The sequence below is a fragment of the Suncus etruscus genome, chromosome 17, assembly GCF_024139225.1.
Source record: "Suncus etruscus isolate mSunEtr1 chromosome 17, mSunEtr1.pri.cur, whole genome shotgun sequence".
In the NCBI taxonomy this organism is placed as follows: Eukaryota; Metazoa; Chordata; class Mammalia; order Eulipotyphla; family Soricidae; genus Suncus; species Suncus etruscus.
In genome coordinates this window covers 1,265,248-1,285,074 of record NC_064864.1, presented here as the reverse complement: position 1 = coordinate 1,285,074, position 19,827 = coordinate 1,265,248, and the positions used below count along the sequence as shown (strand labels likewise).

At 49.5% G+C, this 19,827-nt stretch overlaps 1 protein-coding gene across 1 annotated transcript; it reads left to right on the top strand.

Moving 5' to 3' along the window:
• Window positions 1-271: 271 nt before the first annotated feature.
• Window positions 272-19,447, top strand: KIFBP (kinesin family binding protein). The gene is made up of 7 exons (XM_049790491.1): window positions 272-721; window positions 4,187-4,285; window positions 10,559-10,638; window positions 11,872-12,055; window positions 14,405-14,489; window positions 15,662-15,777; window positions 18,252-19,447. The coding sequence occupies exons 1-7, from the start codon at window positions 296-298 to the stop codon at window positions 19,125-19,127; spliced, it is 1,866 nt and encodes a 621-aa protein (XP_049646448.1). The 5' UTR covers window positions 272-295; the 3' UTR covers window positions 19,128-19,447.
• Window positions 19,448-19,827: the final 380 nt, after the last annotated feature.

Sequence of the window (19,827 nt, the reverse complement as noted above, 5' to 3'; positions counted from 1 at the left end):
CTCTTCTTTCCCCGGACGGAGCCCTGGCATCTCCCTACAAGGAGGCCAAAGCCCAGCAGGCCGCCCGCCGCCCCGCGACGCGAAGGCCTGGCGTGGGGCCGTCGAGCCCCGCCCCCTCGGCTTCGCCTGCACGGCCGCCGTCGCCATGGCGCCCGCCCGGCGCGCCTCCCCATTGGCTCCCGCGGCGGCGGCGGCGGCGCCGATTGGCCGGCGCGCCGGCGGCCGTGGGGCGCGGCGGCGCGAAGCGAGGGCGCGCTTGCTTGCCCACAGCGCCCAGGGCCGGCGAGCGGCGGCGATGGCGGGCGTGCCGTGGGCCGAGGTGCGCGAGAAGTTCCAGGCGGCGCTGGCGCTGGCGCGCGTGGAGCTGCGCCGGAACCCCGAGAAGGAGCCCTACCGCTCCAAGTACGGCGCGCGCGCGCTGCTGGAGGAGGTGAAGGCGCTGCTGGGCCCCGCGGCCGGGCCGGACGACGAGGACGCGCCGGGCGCCGAGCCCGAGGAGGCCGCGCGGGGCCTGGGCCTGGGCCTGGGCCTGGGGGCGCCGGGGGCGCCGGACGTGGACCTGGCGCTCGTGCGGCGGGCGGTGATCGAGTTCTACCTGGGCGTGAACCACATCGACACGGAGGAGCTGTCGGCCGGCGAGGAGCACCTGGCCAAGTGCCTGCGCCTGCTGCGCCCGGCCCGCCTGGCGCACGACTGCGTGTCGCTCTACATCCAGGCGCAGGTGAGGCGCGGGGAGGGGGCGGCGGGGCACCCCGACGGCGTCCGGCTGGCTCGAGGGGCTCGGCTCTGCACTTGGCTCTTGGCTCCTCTGGGAGGGCAGCCGCCGCACCACCCACCGTCGGGTCTGGGATCAGGCCCCCTCCCAAGGAGCCGTGCAGATCAAGATCAGGGCCGGCCGGTGCCCGGGGATGAGCCTGAGAGCGAAGACCCTGAACCGCCGTTTCGCAGGTTTTTACACAGCAGAGGGCAGCGTCAGTGTTCCCTCACCCTCCGCCACCGACACCGACACCGCTGTGGTCTTCTTTACCTTGGAAAAACGCTTCGACTCAGGCATCCTGACTCAGTTAGGAGAACATGGATCACGACCAAGAGGCGACCACAAAACTTGACAGTGGGTCACGAAACCTAAGGGAAGGTACATAGCGATAGGACCTGAGGAAGGTGGTTACATCCTTTATGCTGCAGGGGAAACATTACTTTTAGGGCTGCGTTCCTACCCTAAAGGATCGGGGTGGTGGCGGTGGCTAGCTTACTAGGATCTTAAAGAAAAACAGACCTTGACTGAGTTGGGGGTATATGGCCCTCCCTTGAGCGGGGCCAGGACTTTGTCTTTCTCTCTTTGTGCTGGCCTGAGGTTTTGATACTCAGAACGAGACCTTTTAAGACCAGGGGGTAGGGGGTACCTTCTCCGCTGCTGGCTTGTGACAGAAATCAACTGTATTCAGCATCTATTTGAAAGCATTTGGATAATTTTGGGACTCCCAATTAGTGTTCATCAAGGACCCATTTCCAGTGTTGGATGGAGCCTGGCAGGCGAGTGGTTCAAGAGCCAGCACGGAGGAAGTGAAGCTGGAAGTGGAACAGGGGCTGCCGAGCCACAACGCTGGCCCCACATTTTGACCGGCTGAGCCCAGACCCCAAGGGCGGCTCTGGCTGCGCTGCTGGTCGCCATGTCCACACCTGTTGTCCCCAGAGCTACCTACATACACGCCCTTATCAGGCCCTTCCACCAGCCCCAGTGCAGATTCCCACTCTTTGAAGATTATCTCCCCAGGCTTCATTCTTCACTTGATTCTCACTTGAGCATACATCTCTCCTGGAGAAGCCTGGGGGTTGTTTAGTTGTTGTTTGTTTTGTCTTTGGGGCGCTGCACCCCGCTTGGGTCTTACCCTGCCTCTGTACACAAGGATCAGTCACTCGAGCCAGCCTTACCTGCTGTAGTCTTTCTGACCCGGTTAAAGGGTTTTTGGAAAGTAAATTTGAAAGGGCAGCTCTAGGGGTTAAAACAGAAAACACGGAGCCGGAGAGATAACATGGAGGTAAGGCGCTTGCCTTTCATGCAGAAGGATGGTGGTTCAAATCCCAGCATCCCATATGGTCCCCCGAGCCTGCAAGGGGTGATTTCTGAGCATAGAGCCAGGAGTAACCCCTGAGCATTGCTGGGTGTGACCCAAAAAAACAAAAAAACAAACAAAAAAACACAGAAAACAGTAAATTTTTTGGGGGTCCCTTCTCTTCCCCTTTTTCTTTTTTTTTTTTTTTTTTTTGTTTTTTTGTTTTTTGGGCCACACCCGGCATTGCTCAGGGGTTACTCCTGGCTGTCTGCTCAGAAATAGCTCCTGGCAGGCGCGGGGGACCATATGGGACACCGGGATTCGAACCAACCACCTTTGGTTCTGGTTCGGCTGCTTGCAAGGCAAATGCCGCTGTGCTATCTCTCCGGGCTCCTCTTCCCCTTTTTCTGTTGCTTCTATGAACCTGGTAGCATGCACAATTGGTGTGGTCAATGGGGTAGTTCTTTCTGGTCAGCTGTGGTTGGCCAGAGAGCACACACCCTCTCGTGGTCCCCATCTTCCAAGACTTCCAAGCGGTGCAGTTGCCAGGAGCCACCTCGCTTGGAGGCGCCAAAATGGAATTCACAGGCCTCGCAGAGCTGGAGCTTTTGCCATTGCCATTACCCCCACCCCTCACTTCCCTCTCCTGTATCCCCATTAATGATCTCAAAAGGAGATTTATGCCATTTTCCTCAGTGGCAACTTTAAACTTAACCATCACTAAAAGAACTGCATAAAAATATGACAAGATGGCCAGAGCGGTAGTATGGCTGGTAGGGGACTCACCTTGCACAAATCCAAACTGGGTTCAGTCCCTAGCAGGCACCTCAGATAGCTCCCTGACCCCATTAGGAGTGGTTACCCAAAATAACAAGTAAAAAAGATATTTGGTTTGATGCTAACTCATGGCTCTGCTCAGAGAGAGATGTACTGGGGATTGAACCTGGGGTCTCCCTCATGAAAGGCTGTGCTCAGCTCATTGAGCTTTCCAACCCCTGTATTTTATTTTATTTTATATTTTATTTTTTGGTTTTTAGGTCACACCCGGCAGCACTCAGGGGTTCCTCCTGGCTCTGTGTTCAGAAATGGCTCCTGACAGGCTCGGGGGAACCATATGGGATGCTGGGATTCGAACCACCGACCTTTTGCACGCAAGGCAAACGCCTTACCTCCATGCTCTCTCTCCGGCCCCAACCCCTGTATTTTAAAAATAGAATAACGTAAGCTGAATCTGTAAACGCTTTCAGGAACCATAGTTCTACTGCTTTTAACAAATCGAGACCCTTTACATCATCATTATCTTCAGGACCCCAGTGGAGGCAGTGAGCTGAAAGAAAAACCTGAGTCATTCTCAGCACAGACACTCTCTGGGGTTTCTCCTTGGTGCCATCTGCTGCTCCTCACCAGCCTCCTTTTAATAATAGCCACAGGCTTTGCGGCTGAGTGGCCAGAAACAGCGCAACTCATCCTCCTGTGACTTTTTGGATGAGTTCTTTTTTTTTTTGGGGGGGGGGGGGTCCATACCCAGTGGCGTTCAGGGGTTACTCCGGCTCTGAGCTCAGAAATTGCTCCTGGGAGGCTCGGGGGACTATATGGGATGCTGGGAATGGAACCATTGTTGGTCCTGAATTGGCTGTGCTGTGTGCAAGGCAAACATCTTGCTGCTGTGCTATTGCTCTGGCCCCTGGATGAGTTCTTGATTGAGGGTCTCAGTTTCCCAACAGTTGTAGAGCCCCCCCCCCCCCCCCCAAGTTCCTCCTGGTGAGTCTGTCCATGGTTGATTCACAGAGCAACTGTTTTCCCTCAGACAGACCAAGACTGAGCAGAACGTACATTGTCAGAACTGATCTTGAAGGGACTGTCTCTGCCTTTTACCTTATTGTTAGAGGCAGTCACCATGCGTGGCCTGTACTCCAGAGATTATGTAGGGACCAGAATACCCTGAGACAGGGTCATTTGGGATGGTTTCAGTGGCTGCATTACCTACTGCCTAAAAACTGTACATTTATGAATGATTTGTTGTTAATCAGACTCCAATCCTATGTGAAAAGGTAAATACTGTCTTAGAAACTATGAACATTAATTGAAATATTTTCATTGGAATCATTTATTTCTCTTTTATTATTTTCCAGAATAACCTGGGCATCTTGTGGTCTGAAAGAGAAGAAATTGAAACCGCTCAGACTTACCTGGAATCCTCAGAAGCACTTTATAATCAGTACATGAAAGAGGTGTGTGGCACGTGAGCTGCTTCAGGTTTTGCTTGAATTGCTGGCAAATGGATCTGGGGAGTATCATGTTGCGTGAAATCAGTCGGTCAGGGAGAGGAACATGCTCAGTGATCTCTCATGTGTGAGATATAAAGAGCCTTCCTAGGGGAATAGCAAAATGTCCCAAAGCAACAGAAATTGAGCAGGACTGATATTCAGTAGGAAGCTTACCTTCATGGGGGCCGGGTGGGGGATAAGTTAGGGAAGGGAACACCGGAACAGTTGTGGAGGACAAAAGAGGGGACGGAGGGAGACTGATGGAAGGCAACGGACACTGGTGAGGGGATGCGTGTTAGGACAACGCAATCATAAATATCTTTTCAACTTTGTAATTCATGGTGATTCAATAAAATTGTGATAAATTATGGGCCTGGAGCCACAGTAGAGAGAGGGTAGGGCATTTGTGTTGCATACACTAGGCCCAAGGTCAATCCCAGGCATCCCAGATGGTCCCCCCACTCTGCTGCATGATTCCTGAGCACTGCTAGGTGTGGCCTCAAAGCCAAAAATAAATACAAATTTTTGAAAATCCCTGATAAGAATTTCCTGTTGCTGCTGATGCTAATGATGATATATCATACTATACATTGGAACCTCTTTATAGAGTGGTCTGGGTGGACACTAATATCTGAAATTGTCCTATAGAATTTAGGGTTTTATATTTTGGATTTGGAGCACATTCTGTGATGCTCAGGAGTTCTTCCAGGTTGTGCAAAGGAGCATATGCTGGTGGTTCTTGGGACCATCTCTGGTGCTTGGGATTTGAGTTTGCGTGTACCTGATAAGTGCCTAACTCCTGCCGATCTCCCCAGGCCTAGGGATTTTTTTCACTGGACCACTTCTAGGGGTTACTTCTCATTCTGGGCTCAGGAGTCACTCCTGGAGGACTTGGGAGACCAAACAGGGCACCAGGAATTCTTCCTCTCATGAAAACAGAAGTTTTGTGGGCATCAGATAATGAAGGAGTTACTGCAGAGAGACTAAAAATTGGCTGTGGGACCAGAGAGACAGCACAGTGGTAGGGCATTTGCCATGCATGTGGCTGATCTGGGAGGGACCTGATTCGATTGCTGGCATTCCATGTGGCTCCCCAGCCTGCCAGGGGCATTTTCTTTGTTTTTTTTTTTTTTTTTTTTTTTTTGGTTTTTGGGCCACACCCAGTGGTGCTCAGGGGTTACTCCTGGCTGTCTACTCAGAAATAGCTCCTGGCAGGCACGGGGACCATATGGAACACCGGGATTCAAACCAACCACCTTAGGTCCTGGATCAGCTGCTTGCAAGGCAAACACCGCTGTGCTATCTCTCCGGGCCCAACCAGGGGCATTTTCTGAATACAGAGCCAGGAGTGACCACTGAGCGCTGCTGGGTGTGGCCCAACAACCAATCAATAAATAAATACAGTTTTAAAAAATTGGCTGTATGGAATTAAAATTGCCACACTCTTGAAAGGGAACATAGGGTAACTGTTAAAGGAAAATGCTTGGACTATCAGTCCACTTAATATTACAGTACATATGTGTATCTGATTAAACTGTCATAATGGGCCAGAGCAATACAGTACAGCAGGTAGGGCGCTTGCCTTGTGCATGACTCAACCTAGGCTCTATCCCCAGCACCCTGTATGGACCTCTGAGACTACCAGGAATGATCCCGGAGTGCAGAGCCAGGAGTAAGCCCGGGGTAGCAACATGTAGACATAAAAACTCCAAAATAAAATAGTGGGTAAAAACTAATGTTTTATTAACTTAGTTTTAGATGATAGCACTAATAAAAACTAGCTTTACTGAGTGCTTCAGTAGGTTGTGTTTCATTCTTAAAACAGATCTTGTTCTTCTGCATTAGATGAGGAGTTTGTGAGGTGAGTGGAATTAGGGGTTCCTATTGGTAGAATCAGACTTTTAACTGTGCTTTGACTGACCCCAAACTCTTTCCCAATTCTATAACATTACCTTCCAGGGTAATAGAGTTACGTAGGAGTAAAAAAGTTGTTAACTGAATCACCATGAGATACACATTTACAGAGTTATTTATGGTTGGATTTGTCATATAATTGTCCCACATTCATCCCTTCACCGGTGCACATTTTCTGTTACCAGTGTCCCCAGTCCTTCCACCTCGCCTCTATGGCAGACCTTTTTCTTCTCTTTTTCTAGAAGAAAGGAATCTTTTATTGCCCTCAGAAGCTTCTGAAATTCCCCAAATCATTTTCCCCTTATTTTATTGTTGGAGAATCAGAAGCTTACACAATTAGGATTTTTTTTTTTTTTTGGTTTTTGGGCCACATCCGGCGGTGCTCAGGGGTTCCTCCTGGCTGTCTGCTCAGAAATAGCTCCTTGCAGGCACGGGGGACCATATGGGACACTGGAATTTGAACCAACCACCTTTGGTCCTGGATCGGCTGCTTGCAAGGCAAACGCCGCTGTGCTTTCTCTCTGGGCCCACAATTAGGAAATTAAGTGACTCATCCAAGGCCACACAGATGTCAGAACTGGGATCTTAGGGACTGGAGAGGTAGCACAGCAGTAAGGCGTTTGCCTTGCAAATGGTCTACCCTGGACGGACCCGGGTTCAATCCCCAGCATTCCATATGGTCCCCTGCACCTGCCAGGAGCGATTTCTGAGTGCAGAGTCAGAAGTAACCCCTGAGTGACACCAGGTGTGGCCCAGAAACCAAAAAAAAAAAAAAAAAAAAAAAGAAAAAGAAAAGAAAGAAAACTGGGATTTTAAACTACATAATTTAGTTCCAGAACTCATATACTTTGAGTGGGGTATACTCTCTACCCCGTGGTGCTCAGGGGATTGTAGGAGATGCTGGAGACTGAACCCGGGCCAGTCTTTGCCAGGCAGCCCTACCTGCTATCCTGTCCCTCCAGCCACAGGACTCATGATTTTTGGGGGGTGAATCTTCCAAGTGGGTTTCGGAGGCCAAGGGCTCACTATCGGCCTGCTCTGTGGACCTGATAGAAGATCAGTCCTGCCTACCTGGGGCCACTGGGACCACCACACAAGAGGCCCTTGGGGGACCTTGTAATGCCGCTGGGACCCGGTGCCTTGTGCTGTGTGTAGCTCAGGAGCGGACTGCCCAGGGGGGAACTCGCTGGGGAGAATGCTTAGTCATTGGGCTCGCCTCACCCCCAATTGTGAGGTGCTTCCCCTGCCTGCACGACTGGACGGCCAGTCCAGCAGGGAGCTGTCAGCGGGGCAGAGACTGGGCGGGCGTTTGTTTGGCTTGTCAACTTGATACGTTAGATATCTGAGATTGTTTTTACTATGAAAAAACGGTAGGAATACTCAGAAATATTGCTTCCAAAAGGGAGCTTGCCACAAAGAGCGGAGAGTGGAGTTGGTAGAGGAGTGTCTACTACGAAAGGGATATGCCTGGTACCCCTTCATTAACAGTAGTGCAAAACAACAAAGTTGGGGGAGAGTGGATGGGAGGAAAGAGGGCATCAGGGAGGGTGAGAGAGAAACTGTTGACATTGGTGGTGGGAAATACAACTGGTGCAGGTTGTTGTATATTGTATGACTAACTCAATCATGAACGACTTTAATTATATCCTCAGGGAGTCTTTGCATATACATTTAGACTACCTGTTTATGGCCCTTAACACTTTGAGCCACACCTGGCAGTGCTAAGAACTTACTCTTGGTTCTGTGCTCAGGGATCACTCCTGGTGGGCTTCTGCCAAGAATTGAATCCACTGAACTTTCTCTGGCTCCATAGGCCCTTAACACTTTTTTTGGGGGGTGGGGGCTACACCCATCAGTGCTCAGGGGTTACTCCAGGCTCTGCGCCCATAAATCACTCCTGCCATGCTCTGGGGACATATGGGATGCTGAGAGTCAATCCTGGGTCTGTCCTGGGTTAGCTGCGTCCATGGCGAACTCCCTGCTGCTGTGCTATCACTCTGGACCCTTAACACTTTTTCTAAGGAGCATACTACAAAGAGGAAATTAAAAGTCAAAGAGGCCAGAAAGATAGTATAGCAGGGAGGGCACTTCCCTTGCATACAGCCCACCCAGGTTCAATCCCTAGCATCCTCTGCGGTCCTCTGAGCCCACCAGAAATCATCCCTGAGCTCAGAGCCAGAAGGTCATCCCTGAACATCACTGGTTTGACTTCAAAACAGAAAACAACCCTTTGCTGAACGGAAGTCTCACCCCTTGGATGCTGAGGTTGGGACCTGGGGCCTCACACTGCATTCCCAGTCCCTAGTAGAGAATTTCTTTTTGACTTACTTAATTTGGGGCCATTCCCTGCAGTGCAGTTCATTCTCTTGGCTCTGCGCTCAGGAATTCCTCTGGGCAGGGCATTCCCATGGCAGGTACCTTACCCTGTGTGCTATTGCTCTGGCCTCAAACAGGTGTTTAATTTGTCCCCTTAAAGTACTAAAATACTAATTGGAGCATCACACACACACACACACACACACACACACACACACACACACACACAAATTGAGGTCTCCTTTCATGTGAAAACAAACTACTAAGTATATAGCAAAACTTTTTTTTTTTATTTTTGGGCCACACTCAGTGGTGCTCAGGGGATTCCTGGCTCTGTACTCAGGAATTATCTCTGTTGGTGTTTGGGGGGACCAAATGGGATGCCAAGGATTGAACCCTGGTCAGCCAGTGCAAGGCAAGTGTTTTACCCAACTGTACTATCTCTCCAGCCCCAAAACTTGAGTCTGTATGTATTTTGGTCTTAAGTTAAGCGCTTTAGCCGCTGCTTAATCTCTGTGGCCCACCCTTGTTATTAGTTATACCAGTGTGAAGAGGCTGGTTTGACTGTTCAGACAGATCAGCCTCTCTGCAGATCTCAACTACCTTGAGGACGAGTTGAAACTGCCAGGTTGAGAGTGAATCAGTGCATCGCCTTATCTACATAATCCACTGCTAGTGGATTTTGCCAGGCCTGTGTTATGTAGATAAGGTAAAGCATTGTAACCTGGCGTGCCCCTGGTGTGGTCCAAAAACAAACCCCCCTCCCCCCCAAAATTTAGATGAGTAGAAGTGAGTCTGCACACCAGTCCTGTGAACTCCCTAGGGTGTTGTGTTGATTATTTCAGAAAAGTGATCAGTTCAGAGCAGTATTCTTCTAAGGACTCCTGCATTTACCCTGCTTGTCACATCCATGGAGGTTCCTGAAAGCTCGGCAACACCAGGTGGTGCTGAGCAAGGAAGGCCCACTCCTGGCTCTGCTGCAGGAGCGGTGGCTTTGGGCAGTGCTCAGGGGACCATGCCGCACAGAGACTGAAACCAGCACTTGAGCACATTCATTTCCTTCTCTCTAGTTTCTAGAATTGCTCGGATAAAATCAAGAATTAAAATACTGGAGTATTTTCATCTCTAAAAGGAAATTGGTAGGTTTTTATTTTCCGTGCATTTGAATATATTCATTTAGGATGTAAAACTTTAGTTCTGGTTTTATCAAATGTGGTCTTGTAGGCAATCTCCTGTTACTTTACTTCAAATTTTGTAATTAAGAAAAAATTCTGGGGCCAGATAGTACACTGGGGTAAGATGCTTGCCTTGCTACCCTGTTGGCCCCTATTCGATTTCTAGCAGCCTAGATGGCCTCACGGGCTAGGCAGGATCCCCTGAGTGCAAAACCAGCAAGAAGCCTGAGCATCGCTGGACATGGCACTAACAGAGGAAGGAGGGAAGGAAAGGAAAGAAAGGAAGGTCAGGGCCACATGGATAGCACAGCAGTAAGGCATTTGCCTTACACACAGCAGACCCAGGACGGACGGTGAGTTCGAATCCTGGCATCCCTTATGATCCCCTGAGACTGCCAGGACTGATTTCTGAGCACAGAGCCAGGAGTAACCTCCCTCCCCCAGTGCTGCCAGATGTGACCCAAAAAACAAACAAAAAAGAAAGGAAGGTCCATCTTGGGTATCATGAAAATGAGTTTGAAAAAGGTAAAGCTGGGCCCGGAGAGATAGCACAGCGGCATTTGCTTTGCAAGCAGCTGATCCAGGACCAAAGGTGGTTGGTTCGAATCCCGGTGTCCCATATGGTCCCCCGAGTCTGCCAAGAGCTATTTCTGAGCAGACAGCCAGGAGTAACCCCTGAGCAATGCCGGGTGTGGCCCAACAACCAAAAAAAAAGAAAAGAAAAGAAAAGAAAAAGGTAAAGCTTTGAACTACTGCTGCTTTCTCCAGTTCCTCCAGGTGGTGGCGCTGATGTTCAGCCTGAAATTCCGCACTGGCTTTTCTCTAATTGCAGGTTGGGACTCCCCCTCTCGACCCCACTGAGCACTTTCTTCCCGAAGAGGAAAAACTTGCCGAGCAAGAGAGAGCCAAGAGGTGAGTGGGTCTTGCTTGAAACCAGTCCCAGAGATGTCTCAACGTCATGTAGATGAAAATGGTTGTTCAAAAAAGCACTCCCTCACTTTGAGTCACATAGGAAGGTTATTGAAAGTGGATTCTGGGGGCCGGGTAGGTGGCGCTGGAGGTAAGGTGTCTGCCTTGCAAGCGCTAGCCAAGGAAGGACCGCGGTTCGATCCCCCGGCGTCCCATATGGTCCCCCCAAGCCAGGGGCGATTTCTAAGCACATAGCCAGGAGTAACCCCTGAGCGTCAAACGGGTATGGCCCAAAAACCAAAAAAAAAAAAAAAAAAAAAAAGAAAGTGGATTCTGGGGTGCTGGATTGATAGCACAGTGGTAGGGTGTTTGCCTTGCACGTGGTCAACCTGGGATGGGTTTGATCCTCGGCATCCCACTTGGTCCCCCAACCTACCAGGAGCTGTTTCTGAGTGTAGAAGTAACCCCTGAGTACCACCAGTATGGCCCAAAAACCAAAAAAGAAAAGAAAGAAAGTGGATTCTGGGCTCTGGCAGTGTGGCCTAGAGGCAGGGTGTGTGCCTTGAATCTGTTAGACTTGAACTCGATCCCCTACACTGACCCCAAAAAAGGGGAAGAAGGTGTGGTCTGGCCGAGTGTAGAATCAAATAATCAATGATCGTGCTGGATAGAGGTGGATGGATGGAGGGATTTTTCTCTGCCATCCCAGGCCACGTGGCTCCGCAATTGGCGGGTCCCGGGTTTAGGTGAACGGCGGAATTAGACTCATCCAGAGACAGGCATCAGGAAGCATCAACTTTATTCATGCCCTATCCACCACATGTGTGGCCTATATCATAACCAATTAAGCATTCAGCCATTCTAAGCTAGCCCTGCATCTTAACTCCTTTCAGCCATCTTCCCTTTGACCTCCATGCTGGCCAAAGACCAAAAGAACCTAATCCCCTCTGGTCCATACCTTATCTACCTTCTCCAAGACCCCTCCCATGAAATGGGCGGGGTCTTGCAGGTAAGGTCAAGTTCCCTAGGAAGAATGGAGGGATGAGGCTTCAGCCAAGGTTCAAACTACTAGGCTAGTGAGGTGACCTTGTCCAGGTCTGAAGCTCCGTCTCCTCGGCTGTCACGTAGCTACAAACGCCACCCAACACCAAGGGCTGGTGGGAGGAAAGCATACTAGTGTACATGTTCTTCAGGCTATGAACCCTTCAGTCAATATAGTTTTTTTTTCCATTATAGATTTGAGAAGGTCTATACGCATAACTTGTATTACCTGGCCCAAGTCTACCAGCACCTGGAGCTGTTCGAGAAGGCAGCTCACTACTGCCACAGCACCCTGAAACGACAGCTGGAGCACAGCGCCTACTACCCCATGGAGTGGGCGGTCAACGCAGCCACCTTGTCCCAGTTCTACATCAACAAGGTGCGGTTCCTGGCCCCTGGGGCTTGGCTCACCGAGGTCCTGACCATGTAACACAGAAACCTGTAGAACCTTGAAAAGAAATCTTTAAAAATAGGTTATTTAGGGGGCCGGAGGGATAGTACAGCGGTGGGGCATTTGCCTTGTACACGGGCTGTACAGGATGGATGGTGGTTCGAATCCTTGCATCCCATATGGTCCCCCCTGAGCCAGGAGCGATTTCTGAGTGCAGAGCCAGGAGTAACTCCTGAACATCACTGGGTGTGGCCAACCTCCCCCCCAAATTAACAGTAAGTTATTTGGGGCCAGAGCAATAGCACAATAGGAGGGCATTTGCCTTGCAAGCATTCATCTCGGGTTCAATTCCTGGCATCTCATGTGTTCCTGCCAGGACTAATTTCTTTTTTTGTTTTTTGTTTGTTTTTTGGTTTTTGGGTCACACCCGGCAGTGCTCAGGGGTTCCTCCTGGCTCTGTGCTCAGAAATCACTTCTGGCAGGCTCGAGGGACCATATGGGATGCCGGGATTTGAACCACCGTCCTTCTGCATGCAAGGCAAATGCCTTACCTCCATGCTATCCCTCCGGCCCCTGCCAGAACTAATTTCTGAGTGCAGAGCAAAAGTAACCCTTGAATGCCACCAAGTGTGACCCCAAAACTTAAAATAAAAAAGGGTCTTTTGTATTTTATGATATAAGCTGACGTGAAAATGCTGCCCGGTTTAGCAGCGTACAAAAAATTTGTACCTTCTTTTTGTTTTGTGTTTTGGGCCACACACAGCGGTGCTCAGGGAATCATGCATGTTGCCATAGATCAAACCTGGGTCAGCCACAGGCAAGGCAATAGCCCTAACTGCTGTGCTGTTACTCCTGTCTTTTGTACCTTTTTATTGCATTGGACTCCTGAATCTTAAAATGCTGAATTTTCTCACTTTCTTCTGTGTTGCTGACCCCCCGAAATGGCACGTTACCTCTGCCAGTTCTTTCTGAAATGAAGCGTGCTAGTGCCCTTTCCTTCCGTGGGACAGTACTCAAAAGTACAGATTTCCTCTTGCAGATAGGCCTTTATCTCCACGCAAGGGTAATCTGGTAATACGAGAATGTGTCTGAGGAAGTTGACTGTTAAATGTGGGCTTTGATAAAAGCATGTGATGCGTTTCAGTTATTCTTCAGGGTTAACCCCTTCAGACTGACTTTCTCGTGTTAGCAGTATCTCTATGGGCCTGGAGAACAGAGTGGGGTGTGTTTATTTTCTGGCACTGCTCATAAAAGTCCGAGTTCCACATACCTGCTGCCTTGTTTTTTGAACTGCATTCAGCAGTGCTCGCTCATCGGTCACAAACATGTGCTTGCTCCACCTGTTGAGCTCTCTCTAGCCCCCAAACTTAAAATTCTTCATTGTACTTGAGTATCTGGCTATCACTAAAGTGTGATGGTCATGATGTTTTAGGGACTTATTAAATCACAGCAAATGTATCATTACTACGTGGCCAAACAAAGGGGCCTCCGGGGGACAGAGGACCTGAAGGAACTCTTTAGATGGTGACCACAACAGGATGAACCCACGAGTTAAATCTGACTGAGGGCTCTGAAATTTCTTTGGTTTTGGAGCCATACTCGGGTGTGATGGGGCTGTTCTCAGCTAGCTCAGTGGTCAGGGTTGGGCTATTTGTAGTGGCCGGGGAATGAGCACGGGGTCGGGGTCGGCATGCAGCTAGGTGTGATCCCAAATCCCTCACCCCTTGTTAAAAGCAGCAAAGCATCAGAGGAAGGGAACGTCTGCATGCAGAGCTGCACGCCCTGGCCCCCTGGCGCTCTCTCCCCTGCCCCAGGTCTACCCAGAAACCCGGACTGTGGCTGTGGCATTGCTATTTGATCTTGGAGGAGGGTCCTTAAAGAGATGTTGCAGTCACTGGAGCCCTTTCTTTTCTCCTGATAATTAATTGCTTTCCTGAATCTCTCTGGGAAAGTACTTAAAAGCAAGAGTACATGCACAGAAGCAGTGCTAGCAAAAATCTAGAAAGGAGAAAGTGGCATGTAACCGGGAAGGTTCCAAGGAACTGATACAGGGAATAATCCAAGCGTCTTTAGGTGTGACCCCAAATCCCTCACCCCTCCCAAGAAAACCAAAGGAGACCTTGTTAAACACTTGGATTATTCCTGGCAATGCTTGGGGGACCCTATGGGGGAGCCGAGGATTGAACCAGAGTTAGCCACAAGTAAAACAAGCACTGACCTACCCACTGGTGCTACCTCTTCAGTGGTAGTTTTTCTTTTGAACCTAAGTCTGTGGAAGAGTCGGTTGCAAGAAAGGCTGTATGCTAAATGCGCCCTCTCTGTGTATCTCCTCGTCAGCTTTGCTTCATGGAGGCCAGGCACTGTTTGTCAGCTGCTAATGTCATTTTTGGCCAGATTGGAAGGCTCCCAACTACAGAAGATGGTAAGTCTGTGTTCTTGTGTCACTGTGTCGTTTTTTTTGTTTGTTTGTTTGTCTGTTTTGTTTTTTTGTTTTTTTTCCAGAAACTGTGATGTCATCATTTTTTTATTTTTTTGGTGGGGGTGGGCACACCCTGTTCGGCTATTTCCTGCTCTGCACTTGAACGTCATGGCCGATCTTCGTTCTGAAGTTGTCACCTCCAAGCTCAGCCTGACCCTTGTGTTCTCTGTCCTGCCCCAGTCATGGAATCTCGATGGACTGGGGATGTGGCTCAATGGCAGACCCCATGTCTGGCATGTGTGAGGCCCTGGGCTGGATCCTCTGTGCTGCCAAAATATAAAGAGAGCTTGAATTATTAAAAAAGTTTTCCTAAAGTTCACCATTTTGTTTATCATCATGGATCAGTAGAATATGGAAGTTATGCTGAGTCAAAGGAATGTGCATTTGGGTTGGTGGTGTTGGTTTTATGAGCCACTCTCAGCATGCTTGGGGGATTGTATGCAGTTCCAGAATTGAACTGGTGTGGGCGACTTGCAAGGCCTTAGCCCTTGTGCTATTTTCTTTATTTTTTTTGGGCGGGGTGTTTTGGGGTCACATCTGGCAGTGCTCAGGGGTTACTCCTGGCTCAACGCTCAGAAATCGCTCCTGGGAGGTTTGGAGGACCATATGGGATGCCAGGATTTGAACCCACCATTCTTCTGCATGCAGGGCAAACGCCTTACCTCCATGGTATCTCTCCGCCCCAAATAATTCCATTTTTTAATATTCTGTTTATTTTTATTTTTTACTGGTAATATATTTAAACACCATGGTTACAAACTTTTTTTGTTTTGGGGCCAATTCCGGCAGTGCTCAGGGGTTACTCATGTCTCTGTGCTCAGAAATCGCTCCTGGCAGGCACGGGGGACCATATGGGATGCTGGGATTCGAACCACCATTGGCCCTGGTCGGCCGCTTACAAGGCAAATACCCTACCACTGTGCTATCTCTCCGGCCCCTGTTACAATATTTTTGTAGTTGAGTCCTGTCTGTCTATCGAAAATAGCCTAAACTCTGACCTAGTAATTTCTACTTGGGTGAACCTGGACCCAGCGCCCAGGAAGAATGTTACCTTTGTAAAGAATGCTCCATAAAAGGCCCCGTGACTTAGCCAGTTCTCTGTTTTATCATTTCAGCTACCGAAGCTGAAGGAGAAGTTCCGGAACTCTACCATCAGCGGAAGGGGGAGATAGCCAGATGCTGGATCAAGTACTGCTTGGCTCTGCTGCAGAACGCCCAGCTCTCCATGCAGGTAATTCCTCCAGACCTCGCCTCACCTGTTCTAGACAAACTGCTTCGAGTGGTCCCTATGTTCAGGGGGCTCCGTGTTTGTCACCCCAGGGATGTGGAATGCTCCATTCTCCGCCTCCTAAGGCTTCCCTCTTCATCCCAGGTTTTCAGTCTGGAGATCCAGTACCCCCTCTGTAATGAGTCATTCGTTGGGAGTTGGGTTGAGGTTTGGTCATCCCACAGTTCCCAGAAGGGAAAGAAGGGAAAGGGATACCCCAAACCCCCCATTCACGGAGGGCAGGAGAAGCTGGTTCAGTAGCAGTTCCCCACAATAAGTCATCCACAAAGATATTTAGGATGTGGCAGGCAAGAAACTCACACCGCAAGCCGTTCACCCACAGGCCAGTCGCTCCACCACATGGAACCCCACGCCTAGATGGCAGCCCCAGCTCAGCTCTCCTGCCTTCCCTCTATTGAAACCCATTCCAGGCCCCTCAGGGGAAGGGGAAAAACTAGAGGAAATGCAGTGGGAAAACAAGACCAATGGAAAATAATTGAGATACAAATGGGAACTATTTCAAAGGCCTCAGTTTACCTCACACCCCTCTTCCTGGAAGACTGTTCTTTGTACAGACAAAAGTTTTTAAGGTTAGGTAAGAGAGGGGCTGCAGCCTTCATATTATTCAAGCACAGAAGGTTCCCAGCAAATAACTGCTGAATGCTGTAATTCCTTATTTCCTGCAAATAACATCTCTATAGAATGTGACTTGCACCTCTGAAGAGATAGTCCAGTGGATAGGGCATTGTCTTGCACGAGGCTAACCCAGGTTACATACCTGGCTTCCCATATGGTCTCCCTAGCTCTGTCAGTAATCTCTGGGCATCATCGGATGTGGCCCCTCTCCTCCAAATATTTTCAGAATTAAGAAAAATTTTAAATATTTGATAGAGACATTATTGACTAATCCAGGGGTTAAGGTACTTGCCTTGCAGACAAGTCTGAGCACTGCCAGGTGTGGCCCCCAACCTGTGGTGGATCGAACCCGAGTCAGCCGCATATAAGGCAAATGTCCTTTCTTCTGTACTTTATCTCTGGCCCTCTCTTTTTCATTTTTTGACTCTCCCTCTCTACCTTTCTCTCTGATAACCTTAGTTTTATTTATTTATTTATTTGGTTTTTGGGTCACACCCAGCCGTGCTCAGGGGTTACTCCTGGCTCTGTGCTCAGAAATCACTCATGGCAGGTTCAGGGAGCCATATGGGATGCCTGGATTTGAACCACCAACCTTCTCATGCAAGGCAAATACCTTACCTCCATGCTATCTCTCGGCCCCACCTTAGTTCTGTTATTATCATTGTCTTTTAATTTGTCTTTTTTGCTATCTGTTCAGACAGTATAGTTTATATTCTGTGTGTGTGTGTGTGTGTGTGTGTGTTGGGGTGCTTGGGATTGAACCCATGTTGGTGTTTAACCGCTGAACTATATCCCTGGTGTTTAACTGGTGTGTATGTGTGTGTGTTGGGGTGCTTGGAATTGAACCCACATTGGTGTTTAACCACTGAACTATATCCCTGGCCCAGCAGTTTATAAAAAAAAAAAACCTTAGATTATACACATAGGTGAAATCATCCCTCTTGTCTTTGGTTTCCCCCATTTTCCAACCATTTTGTTAGGAATTCAGTCTTTTCCAATTGAATGAAAAAGATTTCTGATACAGTAGAGGCTCTATCACTGAGCATTGAGGGGCCTTATATTTATTTTTTTTTTAACCATCTTTGTGCTTTGGGTAAACACGGGCCTACTCAGGCGGTGCTGGGGTCGAACCCAGCCAGGACTTCTGAGTACTGGGCCTACGTGCTACTCTGAGCCAGCCCCTGTCCTGTGTTGTGTTTGTCTTGTTCCTGGAGGGGAGAATAATTGTGAAGGTAAGTTTGACTCTGAGCCATAGAATTGAACCGTGGGGAGGGTGCTTTGTTTGTTCTGGCTTTGATCACCAGCACCCCATAAAGTTCCCTGAGCACTGCACTCCAGTACAGTATATTTCACTAAGCAGCTTATACATACTAGCATTATTATTGTTATTATTGTTGTTGTTATTATTTTGCCGTATCAATGATGTTCAGGGATTACTGCTAGCTCTGCGCTCAAGAATCGCTGCTAGCAGGCTCAAAGGACTATACAGGATGCCAAGGATTAAACGCAGGTTAGCCATGTGCAAGGCAAGTGACCTATGTGACGTACTATTTCTTTTTCATTTTTAACACTTGTTTTGTTTGGAGGCCACACCCGGTGGCAACCGGGTACTCCTGGCAGGCTCTGGGGACCGTATGAGATGCCGGGATTGAGCCCTGGTCATCCATGTGCAAGACCCACGCCCTACTCGAAAGCCCTTTCTTTATTCTTACCTCTTGGGTCTCATTGGATCAGATCACTGTCCTCCTGGACCATAATTTGGTTTTGCTGCCACCATCATCGCTCTCCCTTTTCCCCCTCAGGATAACATAGGCGAGCTCGATCTGGACAAACAGTCCGAGCTGAGAACGCTCCGGCAGAAAGAACTGGACGAGGAGGAGAGCGCGAGGAAGCGAGCCGTGCAGTTCGGCACAGGAGAGCTGTGCGACGCCATCTCGGCCGTGGAGGAGAAGGTGGGCTACCTGCGGCCGCTGGACTTCCACGAGGCCCGCGAGCTCTTCCTGCTGGGCCAACAGTACGTCTCCGAGGCCAAGGAGTTCTTCCAGATCGACGGCTACGTCACGGATCACATCGAAGTGGTGCAGGACCACAGTGCGCTGTTCAAGGTGCTGGCCTTCTTCGAGCCGGACCTGGAGAGGCGCTGCAAGATGCACAAGCGCCGCATCGCCATGCTCGAGCCCCTCACCGTGGACCTGAACCCCCAGTACTACCTGCTGGTCAACCGGCAGATCCAGTTCGAGATCGCGCAGGCCTACTACGACATGATGGACCTGAAAGTGGCCATCGCCGACCGGCTGCGGGACCCCGACGCGCACATCGTGAAGAAGATCAACAGCCTCAACAAGTCGGCGCTCAAGTACTACCAGCTTTTCCTCGACTCCCTGCGGGACCCCAACAAAGTCTTCCCTGAGCACATCGGGGAGGACGTGCTCCGGCCTGCCATGCTCGCCAAGTTCCGCGTCGCGCGCCTCTACGGCAAGGTCATCACAGCCGACCCCAAGAAAGAGCTGGAGAACCTGGCCACATCCCTGGAACACTACCGGTTCATCGTGGATTACTGTGACCGGCACCCCGAGGCGGCCCAGGAGATCGAGGTGGAACTGGAGCTGAGCAAGGAGATGGTGAGTCTGCTCCCCACCAAGATGGAGCGCTTCCGGGCCCAGATGGCCCTGCCCTAGCCCCGTCAGGGGACCAGCCAGCCGCTGGTCTGGTTCCATCCTGGTATGGCCCTGTCTGGCCCACCAGCTACTCTGTGCTAGGACCTGATCCACACGATAACTGACAAGCGAAGTCTAATTATGTGAATGGCCTTGTTCAAATAATATCATTGGTATTTTAGGTCGCTCCTTTCCTACTAAAATATAAGAAACCTTTCCTGCTTCCAGTCCCGTAGGCAAATTCTTAGTTGCCTCGAATTTGGTAAAACTTAAGAAAAAATACTGGGTGATAAGCCTGTTACTGTACTAAAGTTAAAATGTTAAAGATGTAACTTCCTATTATTCTTCCCAAAACATTTACTTTCCTAAATTCCCAAGAAATGTTTCCTTTTTAACAATATCTTAAAAAAGAAAAACCTTATCGTTGTAAAGTGTTTTGTCTAAATTAGGAGGCCTTGCTGAACATCTAATAAATCGAATTCTTTGACTAACAGCTGTGATTTCTTTTGTTGGTCTCCAAAGCTTGGTTGGTGCTTCCAATGTCGAGACCATTTCAGTCCTTGGCATCACGCGCTTCTTCCGAGCACCTTGAGGAGCAGCTCCCAGGCACAGAGCTGGGGTACAGAAAGCACTGCTAGGTGTGGTCCTGAAGCAAAAGGTGTCATTTAATTTTTTTTTTTTAATATTTAAGACTTCACTATATTTACTTAATATGAAGCCA

Excerpts from the sequence above, each read along its gene's own strand:
- KIFBP (XM_049790491.1), top strand. The coding sequence starts at position 296 with ATGGCGGGCGTGCCGTGGGCCGAGGTGCGCGAGAAGTTCCAGGCGGCG. Across the intron at positions 722-4,186 it reads CGCTCTACATCCAGGCGCAG|AATAACCTGGGCATCTTGTG; the intron begins GTGAGGCGCGGG and ends ATTATTTTCCAG. Across the intron at positions 15,778-18,251 it reads ACGCCCAGCTCTCCATGCAG|GATAACATAGGCGAGCTCGA; the intron begins GTAATTCCTCCA and ends TTTCCCCCTCAG.